This window comes from Geotrypetes seraphini, chromosome 11, assembly GCF_902459505.1.
Source record: "Geotrypetes seraphini chromosome 11, aGeoSer1.1, whole genome shotgun sequence".
Lineage (NCBI taxonomy): Eukaryota > Metazoa > Chordata > Amphibia > Gymnophiona > Dermophiidae > Geotrypetes > Geotrypetes seraphini.
Window position 1 is genome coordinate 31,160,953 of NC_047094.1, and position 15,549 is coordinate 31,176,501.

General features: G+C 43.2%; 1 protein-coding gene across 2 annotated transcripts in view; it reads right to left on the bottom strand.

The window, feature by feature from the left end:
* LOC117369099 (multidrug resistance-associated protein 1-like) overlaps positions 1–15,549 on the bottom strand; it is a 201,235-nt gene that overhangs the window by 79,461 nt on the left and 106,225 nt on the right. For both annotated transcript variants that reach the window (XM_033963097.1, XM_033963096.1), the window contains exons 13-15: positions 14,296–14,442; positions 11,276–11,363; positions 8,928–8,997 (exon numbers count right to left, since the gene is read on the bottom strand). In XM_033963097.1, coding sequence (XP_033818988.1) covers positions 8,928–8,997; positions 11,276–11,363; positions 14,296–14,442 — 305 coding nt within the window. The remainder of the gene's footprint in view (positions 1–8,927; positions 8,998–11,275; positions 11,364–14,295; positions 14,443–15,549) is intronic.

Below are 15,549 nucleotides of genomic sequence, written 5' to 3' on the forward strand. Positions count from 1 at the left end.
TGAGACAGGAGGGATCTCTTCCATTTCTGAAACAATCATACCTCCCCTCCTGCCTCCTAGACCTCTATAAAACCTACCTTGGAAGCCCTAGTGGTCCAGCGGTGAACCAAGGCAGGAGCGATCTTCCTATGCTCCTGCCCCATGTAGAACAGTTACCTAAAATGGCTGCCATTTGTAATATCATCAGAATTACAAGCCGTGCAGAAGGAATCCATTCCAGCTTTTGAATCCCTCCTCCTTCTCTACTGCCCCTTCAGTTTGTACCAAAGCATGCAATAGCTCCATAGAGCAATACATGTGAAGGAGAGGTACAGGGAAACTCCCTGAACTACAACTCTGTTCTGCTCTGAAATTATAACAAGCATGTTAAACATTGCTATTGAACAATCAAAACAGTGAAACTATGTCAAAACAGAAACATTTATGGAGCTCAAATAATACCCCAATGTGTTATAGCAAAAAATTATTTTTCATAGCTTTAAGGTCTGACAACCAAATATCAGTTTAGACTCAAACTTTTTGAATGAGACAGTAGGCAGGCGCAGAAAAGAACCGACAGGGCAGGGTTCCATAATGACACACCTATCTACTAGAAAAGATATAGCAAGGTAAGAAACTAATCTCTTTTTCTATTGCAATAAACCTGTCATTCTGGATGAACGGGACGTACGAAAGCAGTCCCAGAAATCTAGGGCAGGACCACTGTATTGGCTCGTAAAGCTGAGGACCCAAAGGCGGAGTCCTCCTTTGCCACTACATCCACTCTGTAAAACTTGGAAAATGTATATACAGTGGACCAAGTCACTGCTCTACAAATCTCCTCAGTGAAACTGCCCGAGCTTCCACCCATGAAGAAGCCAAATTTCTAGTTGAATGCACCTTTACAGAGCCTGGTGAATTGTTTTTCCACAGGCAATATATGTTGTCAAAATGGCAATCTGACTTCCTGACCGAGATAGAAAGCCAAAACAACCTTTAGCAAAAAGGATGGAACAGTGCACAAAGAAATTCTGGCCTCTGTGAGCTTAAGGAAAGGCTCTCTGCAAGAAAATCCTGTAGCTGCTAGAGTCTTCTAACAGAGATAATAGCCATAAGAAAAACCGTCCTGAGCATCAGATTCATCAAGGACACTTTCTGTAGCGGCTTGTATGGAGTTTGACTGAGGCTTTGCAAAACCACATTAAGGTTCCATAATGGAAACAGATGTTTTTACTGGGGGCCTGAGCCGTAGCCAATGAAGATGCCAATGAAGCTTTACACTCTCGAGCCCTGAAACACGAGAGTACTGTCACTTGGACTCTGAGTGACGCCACTTAAGACCCTTATCAAGGCCAGTTGGAGGAAAGCTAACACCACGAGATCAGAGCAGAGAATGAATCATCATTCTCCTTAATGCACCAGAGCTGAAATGTTTCCTATGCCTTAGCATAAGCAGAGACTGTTGTAGGCTTTTTGGCTTTAAGCAGAATAGCAATGACTACCTTTTGAGTATCCCTTGTGCACTAACGCAATGTGATCAAGAGCTATACCGTAAGAGCAAAGTGATCCAGATCTTCTATGATCACTGGTCCCTGAGAAAGAAGGTCCAGCTGTACTCACAGTTGAGACTTGTGTCTCTTTGATGACGTATTAGGTATGCATACCATGGTCTGCATGGCCAATCTAGAGCCATGAGAATGACTGTTCTCCGATGGCTTGCAATCCTGTGGAGTATACGGCCTATCATGGGACACGGAGGAAGCATGTACAAGAGCTCGCTCTTTGGACACAGCTGGACCACAGCCTCCATCCCTGTGCTTCCAGGCTCAGATCTTCAAATGAAGAATCGGTCCACTTTCTTGTTTCTTGCGGTTGTTATCAGATCAAACGTTGGCTGATTCCAGCGACGAATAGTGGATTGGAAGGCTGCTGCAGACAGCATCCATTCTCCCGGATCCAGTGTCTGTTTGCTGAGGAAATTGATTTGGACATTGTCCATTCCCATTACATGCGCCGCTGAGAGAGCCTGAAGATGAAACTCTGCCCAACAGTAAGCAAGCCTCCAGATTCGAATGCACACTTTTGGTGCCTCCCTGGTGATTGACATATGCCACCACAGTAATATTGTCTGAGAAGACTCGAACTACTTGTCCCTCCACACTCTTCTCCAGCCTCTGCAATGCCAAGCAATCTGTTGATCGAATACTTTCTTTAAGAGGCCAACCAATGCCCCTGGATCGGGTGTCAGTTGGAGTGAGCCCCCCAGCCTATCAAGCTGGCATCCATTGTCACAATTACCCAAAAGGCTATTCTTATGGGCATGCCCCTTGATAATGCCTGTGGGCTGAGCCACCAGCCCATACTGGCTTGGGCTTCCAAAGTCCATGGTAGAGACACTGACTGAGATGACCACTGCGATAGCATCGTGCTCTGAAGAGGATGCATGTTTGCCTTTGTCCATGAGACCTTGTCTAGCATGACTGCCATAGATCCAAGGACTTGTAAGTAGTGCCACGCGGACGGAGCTGGTTTGGCCAACTTGTTATCTGGGTATAAAGTTGACTGCATGCCTCTGAAGGTAGACATGACCTTCTGCCTTGTTGAAGATTCCCATGTATTCTAGGACTTGGGTTGGAACCCAGAATGTGTGAGTCACTGCTTGTTCTCCTTTCAGGAACAACAGAGCTTTGATCACAAAGTGTCCATGTATGGATGAACCTGCAAGCCCATCTTGTGTAGATGGCAGGTACCACCGCCATCAAATGTGTGAAATGCTTGTCACCAGCCCAAAGGGAAAAGCCGAGAATTAGTAATAGTTTTTCAGGACATGAAATCTCAGGAATTTTCTGTGTTCCGGAAAGATGGGAATGTGCAAGTATGCCTCCGTCAAATCCAAAAAGGCCAAAAATTCCCATAGGGTCACAGTCACTCTGACTGATCTTACTGTCTCCGTGAGAAAGTGTGGAACTTTCAGTGCTGCATTGACGTGTGTAAGATCTAGAATGGGTCTCCAACTGTCTGAGCCTTTCTTGGGCACGATGAAGTAAATGGAGTATCTGCCCGAGCTATATACCTGGTGCATATATGGAGTTTCTGCCTGGGCGGCACAAACTCTATGGCCTGAATATATAACAGCCTCTTATTTTATTTATTCAATTTTCTATACCGTTCTCCCAAGGGAGCTCAGAACTGTTTACATGAATTTATTCAGGTACTCAAGCATTTTTTCCTGTCTGTCCCAGTGGGCTCACAATCTATCTAATGTACTTGGGGCAATGGGGGGTTAAGTGACTTGTCCAGGGTCGCAAGGAGCAGCATGGGTTTGAACCCACAACTTTAGGGTGCTGAGCAGTGTTCCCTCTAAGCGGGCGGGTGTTGTGAGCAAACTTTTTTCACTGTGAGCTAAAAATATCGGGCGCCAGCAAGTTATGAGCCAAATAAATATGTTGCTTTCTACCACAGAACTTCCTTACGTTTGTATGGAATCTATCCCCTTTCAACTTTAGAGAGTGCCCTCTCGTTCTCCCTGCCTTAGCTACTAAGTCTATTCCCTTCAGTACCTTGAATGTTTCTATCATGTCCCCTCTCAATCTCCTCTGCTCAAGGGAGAAGAGGCCCAGTTTCTCTAATCTTTCGCTGTACGGCAACTCCTCCAGCCCCTTAACCATTTTAGTTGCTCTTCTCTGGATCCTTTCGAGTAGTACCGTGTCCTTCTTAAAGTACCAGTGCTGGACGCAGTACTCCAGGTGAGGGCGTACCATGGCCCGGTACAGCAGCATGATAACCTTCTCTGTCTCTTCAGTCCAGCATCTGCCCCTTCCATTCACTGTCTGTCTTTCCCTGCCATCTCTCCTCCTGCCCCCCCCACCCCCCAATTTGGTCTAGCATCCATCATCTTCCTTCTGTTCCCCTCATGGTCTGGCATCTCTATCCTTCCCTCCCCCCTGTGGTTTTTAGCATATCTCTCTTCTCATTTCCTCCACTCAGATCTGATCATTCTCTGCTCTCTCTTCCCTTTTCTTCTCTGGTCTTCCTTCTCTATTTTCTGCCTCCATCTAAATTAAATTCTTTCTTACTATTTAGTCCCGTTTCCCTCTTTTCACTGTGTCTACACACAGCTTGTCACCCCTTTCCCTCACCCCTCCATTATCTTACTATTTTCTTCCCCCTTTATTTATCTCCTCCTTCCATCCAGTATGTGTTCTTTCCCCACTTCCATTCAGCATCTGCTCTCCCTTCTCAACTGACATCCATCTGCCTTCTGCTCTCTCTCCCTTCTTCTCACTTCCATCATCTGTCCCCTTCTCTCTCTCTCTCATCTCCTCCATTCCATCATCTGCCCCTTCTCTCTCTCTCTCTCTCTCCCCCCCCCCAACTTCCATCATCTGCCCCCCTTCCCCTCACCTTTGTGGGTCACTTTCTTTCCCCTGAGGGTGTCTCATGTCACAGGGGAAGCTTTGGCCGAGCAGAACCGCTTGATTGACAGTGGAACTTACTTGATTGATGTCGATGCTGGGGCCCGTTGCCGTTTGAAGGAAAAAAAAAAAGGTGGAAAAAAGGAACCTGTAAAGGCGAGAGGAAGGGAAACCTCCAGGACAGCTGCTTTTTGCCCTCCTTCAGCGGCCCAAGAGTTCAGACCAGCAGCGGCAGCTCTGTATGCTTTTAACTTCGGCACAGAGCTGCCCCTAATCAATAGTTTAGCGCGGTTTCATGAGGCAGCCTCGGGGCCTTTGATAGCCGGCCCGCTTCGATGATGCGATGTGGGCCGGCCTAGCAAAGGCCCCGAGGCTGCCTTATGAAACCGCGCTAAACTATTGATTAGGGGCAGCTCTGTGCCGAAGTTAAAAGCATACACAGCTGCCGCTGCTGGTCTGGAGGTGCGGAGACAAGGCAGGAGGCAAACGCGGTGGAAGGCAGGAGTCCCGGCGAAGGCAGGAGTCCCGGCACAGCGACTGCAACAGGAAGTTGCAAGTCAGCTGACGCCGGCCTTTCGTTGCGGCGGGGACCGAATCCTTCGCGGACCGGCAAGATTTTGTTTGCGGACCGGCGGTTGAAGAACTGTGCTCTACACTGTGTGCGCTGTGACGAGAAACATGTGCGCTGCGAGGTAATATTTTGTGCGCCAGCGCACCCCAGCGCAGCTTAGCGGGAACACTGATTCCTGTACGTTTAACCACTGCGGCACACTCTCCCCTCTAAACTGTAGCCGCAACTTTGCTTGCTTTCTCTGGTCACTCTGCTGGAAAGTCCACAAACCAGTCCGTTACGAGCTGAGTGAATTTAAGCTTGAGCTTGCAACCGTTCTCAATGATCTCCAGTACCCAATGGCCTAAATGAGATCTGCGCTAAGGCCTCCATATACTCCAAGAGCCACAACCTATGTTCAGGGGAACTGCTCCGGACCTGGTGTCATTGTGCTTTCTTGGAGGTTGTAGCAGAACAAGAACTGTAGACCTGGCTCAGCCTGTGAGCTCAGAATCCCTGTCTGGCTCCCTGGAAGGATCTCTGAGAGGAGGATTCTCCAAAGTACTGCCAAAGTGCCTGGAGCCACAAAAATTAGACTACCTGGAGACTCTAGAGGTTTGTGGTTTGCTGTCAGGTAGAGATTTTGGCAGGCAATCTACCACACTGGTTATGAGATCATCTAGTCCTTTTCTGAACATTTGTCCCTTAAAAGGAAGTCTGGTCAGCCCTAGAGGTTGAATCTCCCACCCACTGTCTGATCCAGAGCATGCTGCGGGCTGAGATCAAATAAGCCGAAACTTTGCTCGTGATTCTAATGATGTCATAGCGAGCATCAGCTACGTAATCCACTCCAGCAAATAGGAGCAGGGGTAAAGGATCGTCCTCTGCCAGCTCAAGGCCCCACAACCTGGTATGACAAGCATGTGTCACAAAGAAGACTGCTGCAGCTGCTTTGATTCCCAAGGCTAGCACATCCACTCTGCGATCCTACATAGCCTTTAATAACACGCCTCCCTCACTTGGTAGACAAATGCATTTGGTTACCTGCGCTACCAAGGAATCTATCTTGGGTTAAGCAAACAGCTACTGACAATCCTGTGCCATCGAATACAGCCGAGCCATTGTCTTGGCTACTTTAAGGACCCTTCAGGAGCATCCCACTGCTCTATGACTAGTACACTGATATCAGAATGCTAGGGGAAACGAATAAACAAAACAAAACATGGGCTCTCACTCCACTCATTATAGAGCAGGAAGCAGAGCGGACCTGCTGGGATTCCAAGTTTAATAATAATAATAATAACAACAGTTTGAAGTACTCCACAGAAAGTCAGCAATAAGCTCTAACACAGTCAAGAGTCTGAACAGACGGCAGACGGTGATGTCATCCTGTTATTCTAATGCAACCACTGTATCTTGTGCATTCGCAACAACGTGTGACCCTACATCTCCCGACAGGGAAGGCTGATAGTAAAAGCACTCATTCTCAGAGTTTCCCGCGGAAAAGCCCATCAGATCCTGGACAGACTCTGACACTAAGGCAGATGTGCCTGGGAGTTCCAGCCCCCTCGGGCACCTCCTGGAACACTGCCAGATGTCCCCTGGGGATCTTGGCCATCCAGATAAGCTCTCCACATTAGATTGATTGACACATTCTAGTGAAAATGCCTTATTAGGCAGTACCGATTCTCTTTAGATGACTCCACTTGTGTCTCTTGGGCTCCATGGCCTCCATGCTCCTGCATTTAGGATGACCGCCATTCCAGGGCTCTAGAAGGGATTTACTCCCAACCAATGGATCCCCTCCGACCGTTCCTCGGCCCTAGATAGCAAAGAGGAGGCTAAGCCAACCACTCCTACCCTCCTTCACATGCTGCACAGCACATGGCACAAGGATGTCTTCGGGCACCCACCCAGCACAAACCTGGCATGAATTAGGGGTAAAGGAGCATAAGGACTCCATCCCTATATGTTCTGAGGCAAAACGAGGTAATTTGAAGGTTTGGAAAACTTAAAAAAAAGGGAAATCCAAGATGGCCACTGCAGTGTTTTGGCACCAAAAAAACAGCTCCAAGACACCTAAACTAAAACAAAGAACCAGTGATTTGTGATTTTGGAGTAAGGAAACCTCAAGGAAGGGGCAGAAACCTAAAAAAAATGTTTTAAAGACCTTCAGCCGCACTTGCATGCTGCACATGGCTGACCTTGAAGCCTTCCCTCCGACATCAGAACTGACATCAGAGAGGCGGCTTGCAAGAGCCACTGCCCATGTCCCTGCAAACAAGTGCAGCTGAAGGCAGGAAGTAGCAGCCCAGCTGGATGGCCCTGAAGCAAGAGCAAGTAAGGGACAGAAGGGATATCAATGTGGGACAAAGGGAGAATTAAGGGGGGGAAGGACAGGGGAGGGGCACAAATTTGGGTTCAAAGGCAGGAAGGGGTGCATGAACTCGGGACACAGAGGGAAGGGAGGGGGCATGAACTTGGGATTCAAAGGAAGGAGGAAGGGAGCACTAACGGGACATAAGAGGGAGGGAATAGAAAGAGTGAGGGAGATGGTGCACATGGGGAAAGGAAGAAAGAGGAAAATTGGGCATAGAGAAAGAGAGGAGTGAGGTAGACATGCACAAGGAAGAGAAGGATAAGAGGGAGAAATGTTGGATATGGTGGTGGAGAGGAAACAGAGGGACAGATTGAAGAGGATGCAAGGGGGAGGAACGTTGGACATAGTGATGGAGGGAGAGATGTGGCATGGTGGTGGAGAGGGGTGATAGGAGAAATGTTGGGCATAGGGATGGTGGGTAGTGGTGAAAAATGCTGCACAAGATCTGTAGAATGAGGGAGAAATGTTGGATGTGGCTATAAAGGGAATGGGAGATATGCACCCTGGATCTCTCTCTCTCTCTTTCCCCACTCCCTTTGCAGCAAGGGAGGGAATAAGAAGACAGTGAGAGAGAGAGGGAGACATGTTGCCAATAGGGGTGGAGGAGAGAGGAAGAAAAGTTGGACTCATGGAGGGTCAGAGAGAGAGATGTTGGCTGGGGAAGGGAATAAGGTCCGGAAGAGAGAAAGTGTGTAGGAGGCAGAAAGAAAAAAAATATTGGATGCATAGTCAGAAGGAAGTGCAACCAGAGACTCATGAAATCACCAGACAACAAAGGTAGGAAAAATGATTTTATTTTCAATTTAGTGATCGAAATGCGTCAGTTTTGAGAATTTATATCTGCTGTCTACATTTTGCACTATATTTGTTACTGAGGTGACGTTGCATATTTTAAAGTCTTGACCTCTTTGAAAAAAAAGAAATATAAATGATAATTAACATTTCTATGCGTTATCTGTTCTTCAATTTTGTGGTTACCATTATGTATTGTTAATAAGATTATAATGTATGTATATGAAAAGTGAATGAAAGAACTTGCATTACAATTAGTACTATTATTATGGGGGTGGAGTCATGGGCGGAGCTTGGGTAGGTCTGAGATGGAGCTTGAATGGGGGTACTCAGTTGATATTTGTTAGATGTAGGGGGGTACTTGGCTTGAAGAAGTTGAGAAACACTGATCCACAGCAGAAAGATTAGCCAACACTTCCCACTGTACTACTGCTCTGTCATGCTTTCCTCAAGCATTACAGTCTTGCAATTAATTTGCTTTTCTATGCATCGTAACACGCAAGACTGAGGTCATTATCATTTATAGTTTGCATAGCAAATATACCCTTTCTACCCAAGGATATATCTTCCTTTCTTTTATCTTCTTTATAAACTGTCTGCTTAATCAAATGAAAGCCACATGTGATGCAATTTGCATTTCTTCTATTAAACCATAAGAAACAATGCATAGAACCATGTTACAACTTCATAGTTTTGATTGACTATACATGTCCTATAAAAACATCAAAGCCAGCCCCCTCCCATGACTGAATATATCATACCATTGTTGTCATGAACATAAGCCAATACTATCCAAACTGCCACCACTTACTCTTTCACAGATGGGGGATCACTCCTTGACCACGAGAATGTTGCATTCTTCACAATAATGCTTCCCTCCGCTAATAAAAATTATCAACATAAGAACATGAATTGTGAGAAATTTTTTTAGCATATTTTGTTGGTTAGACAAAGTCAATAGTTTGACACAACAAAATTATTAAATGAAGAGATTTTGCATAAAAATGATTTTATTAATTATAGACAAGTCAAAAAGTTAGCAATAAATGCCTTGTGATACAAACCCTGCCTCTGCTTCAGTGATGTATATTCTACCCCAAGCAGCTACAAGAAAAAAGGAGGCCCATCACAGCCATCTACGCACAACAGCAGATTGTTACTGATTCTGAGGGAACCTTCTCTGGCTCCTGGGGCCCATTCCAAAATCTGAGAGCCCTTAAATTTGAATCCAGTGATGCTTAATCAGATTTTGGGCCTCAATAGCAAATGAGTTAAGCAGAAGGTGAAAAAATCACACAGGTAAGCAAGGTATCTCAAATGAAAACACAAGAAATGTTCATATAGATGAGGTTTAAGAGCCAAATGGATGCATACAAATGTATCTTATATATCCATGAGAGATACCCTGAAATCCAAACCAACTAAGCTGTATCCCAAGAATTTCTGAGCATCAATGATCTAATGCAGTATTTATTCATTACTTCTATTCCAACTAAAGGCTAGGCAGAATTTTCTACCTGTAAATGGGTGTCACTGGATGTAATACAAAATTTAGTCCTGAAATAGCAAGAATCAATCAATTCATCATAAATTAGTAGAAAAATAAAGCCCTCCATCGTACCATTTCAGTAGTTCTGAGTTGCTGTTCCCATAAGGATCCAATCTCATACTGACCTAGCTTCTATCTTACAAGCACAGAAACAGGAGAAAAAAAATGCAGACCATATGGACTACCCATTCTGCCCATGTATGCCATCTACTATCTCTTCCTATTCAACAGATTCTGGAATTAGAGTTACATAGAGTTAGTGGTTTTATGAACTGGAGGCTATTTGCTTAATATACTGACTCCATGAGGCATATGCACTCACCTTATACCACCATACTTTCTTTATATTTTTGCTTTTGAGTGTACCAAATTAGAGGTCCTTTAACTAAACTACAGTAAAAATCAGCATTAGTGAGACCTTTTGCGGGTCTTTCCCATGCACTACGGCCATTATTACCATGGCCATAAAAATCCTAATTTTCTGTTTTTCTATCAATGGCCATGTATCATTAGCATATAAAAACAAGAATCAAATAATTAACAACCAAAGGTTACAAAAATCAAAACAAAATCCTAAAACTGTAGATGTAAGACTAGAAAAAAATATGTCAATTATCTCTTGTGAGAAGGAGGAAAGCCTCAGATCATATGTCCATTTTCACATGCCACTGGCAATTCAGCTAATGTGGACAACAATTTCAATTACTGGCCATCCTCCACCACCCTTAATTAATGTGCAAAAATCATGCTGTGCAAACTTGCATTGATAATATATAAATAATATCAAAAGTGTAAAAACCACTCATCTAGATAATGTCAGGCAACTTGTTTTAGACTCATTCTGATTCTGAAGAGCTCGTTTCACAATATCTTCCTCAAAGAATCAGAGAAACCATAAAGTGTTTGCAATAAGAAAGCTGTATCCCAACAGCTCAAACAGCCCATGTCACCTTACAGATGCTATTATTAAGGCCTTACATCAGACTCCCTTTATACATTTTGTATTTTTCCTCCCCTTTTATTTTATTTTTAGCAATGTATCCTCCCTATTTGCCCATGTGTATCATCTTGTGTCTGTACTGTAATTGTTTATGCGTTCCCTTTATGTTATATATATATATATATTTTTTTTTTTTTTTTTTTTTTTAAACTTTTTAACACTTTGTATTAATTTGAAACCATTTTGATTATAAAAGCGGTATATCAAGACTAAAATAAACTTAAAAAGAACGTGCAACCAAGATTGAAAATGTTGGGACTACGTTGTACAAGCAAAACAACTAAATGTTTAGGTTTGATTTTTCAGCAGCACCTTGGAAAAAAAAAAAAAAAAGAAAAAGACATTGAAAATCCCTATATATCGTGGTTTCTCCCTTTTCCCTTTGCTCCCCAACCCGCCCACCAGATAACTTAAATCAAGATTTTTTTAAAAAGGAGGGAAGGCCCTAATAGGACACAAAAAAAATTTAAAAGGAGACACACAGGAGGTATAAATTATAACCAGAAGATAATATGCAGTGCTGGACAGAACATTGATTGTTTATGCATTGCAGGTATCCCCAACAAAATCAGAATAAATTTTTTTTGTACTCAACAAAAAATGAACTCACAGCTTTTGATGGGACCTCTGATTATGCTGTCTGAATCCAATTCTTCATGAGAAAGAAAAACTCTGAGACGTTTCAGGGAGACGGTGGCCTAAAAATGTAAAAATTACTGACTTATTGAAACTATATGTACTTTGAGCTTGGAAAAATTCCTAAAAGGCTTAGTCCTACAAAGATGACCATCCCCACGTAAAAACAATTATGTCAGCTGCACAGAACATATAAGCTGACCCGAATATAAACCGAGGTAGCCCTTCCTCCCCCCCAAAAGGAAGAAAAAGGGTCAATTTGAGTATTAGCGGTGTGTGTGTTAATATTCAAGTGCCCTGCCAGGCTCTGCACCCAGCCCCCTCCCTTCCTGCCCTGCCAGGTTCTGCACCCTATCCCCCCCTCCCTCCATCCTATTCCTCCCTCTCAATGCCTTGCAGGCCTCCACCAGGCCTGCCATAAATGTTAATGTAATGTTATGTTGTCCCTGTAGAAATGTAGAGCATAGAGATTGTACTGGAGGCCATTAGAGTGCCAAAGGAGGAAGTGTAGAGGGAGAAGAGGGGTCCCAGGACTGAGCCCTGAAGTACACCACCCAATAGTGGAATGGCAGCAGAGAAGGATCCTCCAGAGCATACTCAAAGTGTGATGGAAGAGATAGGAAGAAAACCATGAAATAACAGAGCTCTCAAACCCAAGCGAGGCAGTGTATTGATGAGTAGGTGGTGACCTACAGTGTCAAAGGTCCCAGAGAGATCAAGGAGGATGAGGATGGAATGGAAGCTTAGGATTTGGCCAAGGAGCAAGTCATTGGAGACTTTAGCAAGGACAGTTTCTGTAGAATGGAGTAGGCGAAAGCCCATTGAAGCAGGTTGAGAATGACTCAAGATGAAAAAGAAAAGACAATGGCGGTGAATAGCACATTCAAGTACCTTGGATAAGAAAGGGAGGAGGGATATGGGGCAATAATAGGAGGGGCAGGTAGAGTGCAGCAATGTTTTTTTGAGGAGAGTTGTAATTACAGCATGTTTGAAGGCATCAGGTACAGTCAGAGTAGATAGCAATAGATTAAGGATATAACAGTTAGTGTGGGTTACCATTCCACGGCCCTAGAGCAAAGGGGAGGCTAAGCTGACTGATCCCCCTTTCATGTGCTGTGCGGCAAGAGCTCTCTTTGGGCAACCATCCAGCACAAACCTGGCATGAATTAGAGGTAAAGGAACCCAAGGACTCCATCCCTGCCAGTTCTGAGGCAAACAAGATGAATTTAAGCTTCTGGAGAATGTTTTTTTTAAAAAAAAAAATTTAATTGGGAAACCCAAGATGGCCGTGGCAGCAGTATTTTGGTGCCATAAAATAGTTCCAAAATCCTTCAACCAAAATAAAAATAACAGTGATTTTAGGATTTTGGAGGTAGGGAAACCTAAGGGAAGGGGCAAAAACCTAAAAAAGATTTAAAGACTCCCCCCATCCCGATTTTCCGCATAGGCTGTGGTGACCTGTGCTGGAAATATGCTACAGCTTGCCTCAGCTCCAAAAGTAGCTGGATCCGAGAGAATAAATCACTGCCTCAAATGAACTGCTCCTCTAGCTCTGAATCTTCAGGTTACCAATCTAACCGGTCCTCTGACTGAGCCTCTAACTCCCACAGACCCACTGACATGAAAGGGTGTGTGTGAAACGCAGCTGTCATCCTGTGGTACCCCGCTGAGCCCCCTATAATTTATAACTGCTAAAGATCCCTTAGCTCCATTTTTAACTGACTTTTTCCCCCCAATTCCTGTTGTATTTGCCTTATTTGCTTCTTTTCTCAAAAAGATTGTATTTCTCCCTTTATTACCCTTTTGTACCAGTCAGTATTGTCATTTTGTTGTCTGTAGTGTCTAATTTTTGTTTTTAACTGTACCAATTATTGGACTGTAACTCGCTTAGCAAACCAAGATAAGCGATTTTATCAAATTTTATTAAACTTGAACTTATGAATGTCTAACAGCTTGTGCTCAAGCCCCTGTAAAGCAATAGGCAAGCAATGCTACCAGGGGAATGAACCCTGAGTTCCAAAAGGTTTCTGCAGGCTAGTCAAAAGGTACCACAGAGAGATTGGTCTGTCAGATGCTGAGGTGGACCCTTGACAAAGGGAGCTCTTAGCATCAAAAGCAGTGAAAATACTGCGAAAACGACCAAAAAAGACTGAAAAAATAAACAGAGCAGACCAGAAAGACTCCTCCCGGCTTGTGTGCAGAAGGAAAAACTGAAGTGGGCAGTAGAGCCCTCTAGTGAAGGAGGAGGGATTCAAAACCTGGAGTGGATTCCTTCTGCACAGCTCACGAGCACTGGGATATTAACCGTCCATCCAGAATGACACACTATTGTACTAGAAAAGATGGTTAACAAATCTAAAAAAAAGAACAATTACATTGCTATTTTCATTTTCAGGGGGGAGAGAGGGACATCAACTACTGGAGGATTAAGGAGATGACGTTTCCTAATCCCTCCAGTGGAGTGCTATAGGTCCCAGCTAGCAGATGTAAATCCTGATAATCTCTTTCGACATAATATTTGCATTCCCCTTCTGAATTATGGAATATACATTTTTTAGGCCTTATTTAGTCCCATCCAAAACATACCCAGACCATACCTCATTGCCAAAGGCACATTTTCAATTTAAAAATGTACATCCTGGCTTTGTAATACAATGTCTAAATGCCAGTTTACGCACATTTTTTTTAATAGTTGGATTGTGAGTCCACTAGGACAGATATGGGAAATGCTTACAGACTACTATTCACTGTAAATCATTTTGGCCAAATCTCTTCATAAAAAGGTTGTTAATAAACATTAATTAATGAAAATAAAACAACAAATTCTGAAGAATCCTAAAATAAGCACCACAGTGTAAATGAAGACAACTATATATTGCTTAGGGTAGTAATCATCATACAACTGATTATGTTTTGGGTATTTTCTTTTTCAAAGGAATGTAAATGATTGCCTTAGAACAGTAGAAGCATTAAACAGTACCAGAAGCCACATACCTGTACAATGCTGCTGACAACCATAGGGAGCATATTCATTGGGAAGCGGAGTATGTTAAATAATGCCAGTGAAACAAAAGCTTTTTCTGCATCCAGTACATGCTTCTCATCTATCAGCACATACACAGAAAATGTGGATACAGCCACCTAAGTTAAAAAACAAAAACAAAAATAAAAAACAAAGGGCTCCTTTTACGAAGCTGCGTTAGGGCATTAACGCGCGGAATTGCGTGCGCTAGACGCTAACGCCAGCATTGAGCTGGCGTTAGTTCTAGCCACAAAGCGCGCGGTGTAGCGCATGGCAATATCCTGCGTGCGCTAAAAACGCTAGCGCACCTTAGTAAAAGGAGCCCAAAGTCAGTATACTTATGGGAAAGAAATTAACTTCATTCAGAAATTGGCATAAATAATGTGGCTGCCTCATTTCATTTTCATTTTTAAAATTTATTTATTAGCAGACTTCAATGCACAGAAAAAAGAATAAACAAAGTGATAGTATCAACTTATACCAGTAAAGGTTTCAGGAGCTAATACCCCCTTCCTCAGATCAAAACAAAATCAGAAAAGATAACCTAAAAATCATGAAAAGTATCACAATAATAGTCTGAAAGGGAAAGGCGGGGCATGTAGTTCAAGAATAGATTAAAAATGCAAACCCCACCCTCAAACTGGACAACGCTTAGATTCCCAGAAGAATGTAATCTACCACTGGAGGAAAAGTGGGAGAGGGGAGATATGATAGAGACATTTAAATCAAAATAATTGAAAATGTCACTCATCAGTAGTGGACTCTATTTCTCAGATCCCCCATTCAACACAAAAAGATGGAGAAAAAGCCTCAAGAAATAACTTATCATGTAGCAATCATTGATGATTTAAGCTAGCGTTGATTTTGTCATTGGCAAAAAACTCACACCAAAAGGAATGTAGGGATCTAGAGAGATACAAATCCCACTACTGTGCACAGTAAAAAATAATTTTTTTTTTATTTTGGTGGTTTTTTTTAAACTTTTTATTAAACTTTCAAAAAGCCTACTTTTCAAAATTGTAGACGCAAATACAGATGGAAATAGAAAAACCAGAAAAAAATAATTTAGCTCTGGCGCCAGAACACTTGCTGCTGTTTAACCAACTCAAATTCAAAAAGTGAACTTTTTAATAACTTTAAATGTCAAGTCTTTGTATACCTATATCCCTCAAGGTGAAGCAATTTCAATTATTGAACAAAGACTGAATGAACGGGACAGTCCACAT